Source organism: Rhinoraja longicauda, unplaced genomic scaffold (genome assembly GCF_053455715.1).
Source record: "Rhinoraja longicauda isolate Sanriku21f unplaced genomic scaffold, sRhiLon1.1 Scf000413, whole genome shotgun sequence".
NCBI lineage: Eukaryota > Metazoa > Chordata > Chondrichthyes > Rajiformes > Arhynchobatidae > Rhinoraja > Rhinoraja longicauda.
In genome coordinates, this window is record NW_027601630.1 from 66,068 (window position 1) to 68,857 (window position 2,790).

General features: G+C 45.9%; 1 protein-coding gene across 1 annotated transcript in view; it reads left to right on the forward strand.

Annotated features, from left to right (window-relative positions):
• The window catches only part of LOC144590938 (nuclear factor 7, brain-like), a gene marked incomplete at its 3' end in the record, with an annotated part of 5,895 nt that extends 4,169 nt beyond the window's left edge, over positions 1-1,726 (forward strand). The window contains exon 5 of the mRNA XM_078395283.1: positions 1,660-1,726. Coding sequence (XP_078251409.1) covers positions 1,660-1,726 — 67 coding nt within the window. The remainder of the gene's footprint in view (positions 1-1,659) is intronic.
• Between the last annotated feature and the right edge of the window lie 1,064 nt (positions 1,727-2,790).

A 2,790-nucleotide genomic window follows, 5' to 3' on the forward strand; every position in this document is an offset into this window, starting at 1 on the left:
TGAACCCCAGCCCCCACACGCCTGACCTCCAGCCGTCCACGTACCTGACTCCCAGCCCCCACACACCAGACATTTATAAAAGACGAAATTGCTGAGCATTTGGATAGCAGTAACGGGATCAATCCGAGTCAGCATGGATTTACGAAGGGGAAATCATGCTTGACAAATCTACTGGAATTTTTTGAGGATGTAACTAGGAAAATTGACAGGGGAGAGTCAGTGGATGTGGTGTACCTCGACTTTCAGAAAGCCTTCGACAAGGTGCCACATAGGAGATTATTGGGCAAAATTAGAGCATATGGTATTGGGGGTAGGGTACTGACATGGATAGAAAATTGGTTGACAGACAGAAAGCAAAGAGTGGGGATAAATGGGACCCTTTCGGAATGGCAGGCAGTGACCAAGGTTCGGTGCTGGGACCCCAGCTATTTACGATATACATTAATGACTTAGATGAAGGGATTAAAATACCATTAGCATATTTGCAGATGATACTAAGCTGGGGGGTAGTGTGAATTGCGAGGAAGATGCAATAAGGCTGCAGGGTGACTTGGACAGGTTGTGTGAGTGGGCGGATACATGGCAGATGCAGTTTAATGTAGATAAGTGTGAAGTTATTCACTTTGGAAGTAAGAATAGAAAGGCAGATTATTATCTGAATGGTGTCAAGTTAGGAAGAGGGGATGTTCAAAGAGATCTGGGTGTCCTAGTGCATCAGTCACTGAAAGGAAGCATGCAGGTGCAGCAGGCAGTGAAGAAAGCCAATGGAATGTTGGCCTTCGTAACAAGAGGAGTTGAGTATAGGAGCAAAGAGGTCTATCTACAGTTGTACCGGGCCCTGGTGAGACCGCACCTGGAGTACTGTGTGCAGGTTTGGTCTCCAAATTTGAGGAAGGATATTCTTGCTATGGAGGGCGTGCAGCGTAGCTTCACTAGGTTGATTCCCGGAATGGCGGGACTGTCGTATGTTGAAAGGCTGGAGCAATTAGGCATGTATACACTGGAATTTAGAAGGATGAGGGGGGATCTTATTGAAACATATAAGATAATTAGGGGATTGGAGACATTAGAGGCAGGAAACATGTTCCCAATGTTGGGGGAGTCCAGAACAAGGGGCCACAGTTTAAGAATAAGGGGTAGGCCATTTAGAACGGAGATGAGGAAGAACTTTTTCAGTCAGAGAGTGGTGAATTCTCTGCCTCAGAAGGCAGTGGAGGCCATTTCGTTGGATGCTTTCAAGAGAGAGCTGGATAGAGCTCTTAAGGATAGCGGAGTGAGGGGGTATGGGGAGAAGGCAGGAACGGGGTACTGATTGAGAGTGATCAGCCATGATCGCATTAAATGGCGGTGCTGGCTCGAAGGGCTGAATGGCCTACTCCTGCACCTATTGTCTATTGTCTATTGTCTATTGACCTTCTCGAGGATTGAATTAGTCAGACGTTTTTATTTGAAGTCACAATATAACATATTGACATATCTGTAGTCATCGACTAGTTATTGATTCGCTTGGTAAAATTCCATATCTTACCACAATCCATGCAATTGATACGAACTGCCAGATCAATCTTCAGCGGAGGCCTCTAATAATCTTCTAGGCAGTACGATCCACAATCGTGGTTACATCTCGGCTGCTGAACGTTTTGCCTGAACCTTTGTCAGCATCATCTCGGTTCCAAATCCCCAACACGTCCCAACTGCCCTTACTCGAGCTCCGCCCAGCCCATGGGTAAGCATAGCATTAAACCTATAGTGTCCAAACTACAGGATACGAGATAATGAGAATAATATGCAAAAATAACTGATAAACGCCAAATGACCTCTCCACCATCATTACTACAACACATTATATCACACCATCAGTACAACCCCTGGGCATGTCACTTCATCGGTACTACCCAGCAGGTTTTCAATCCACCAGTATTACCCTGGAATGTTTCACTCCACAGTACTATCCCACAGTGTGTCACTCAATCAGTATTATCCGACAGAATGCCATAAAGTCAATATTGCTACATCGTGTGTCACTTCATCAGTACTACCTCAAAGTGTGTCACTCCACCAGCGTCACCCACAACGTGTCACTCCATCTGTAGTATCACATAGTCTGTTACTCCCCACACTGTGTCACTCCATCATTACCTCCCCACAGTGCGTCACTCCATCAGTAATATCACTCAGGTTGTCATTCCATCAGTACTACGCCAACGTGTGTCACTCTATCAGTACGATCCATTGTTTATCACTTCATCAGTACAACCACACTGTGTGTCACACCATCTGTAGTACCCCACAGTGTCACTCCATCAGTATTCCCCCACAATGTGCCACTCCATTAGAACTACCCGATATTTATCATTCAATCGGGATTATCCCAGTGCGGCCACAAATTGTGTCACTCCATCAGAATTACCGGATAGTGTGTCACTGTATCAGAACTAGTTCACAGTTTGTCAACACAATAGCTCTACCGCACAGTGTGTCACTCCATCAGTACTACCACACAGTGTGTCACTATATCAGTACAACTCCATAGTGTTACACTCCATCAGTACTGCCCCACATCATGTCACTCCATTAGTACAACCCCAGAACGCGTCACTCTATCAGTGCTCCCCGCAGTATATCATCCACTCAGCATTCCCCAAAGTATTTCACTCCATCAGAGCTACCTCACATGTGTCACTCCATCCGGACTACCCCGCGTTGTGCTAGCCCATCGCTGTGACTCCATAGTGTGGAAATCCATTAGTATTACACCACAGTTTGTCATCGCAACAGTACTACCACACA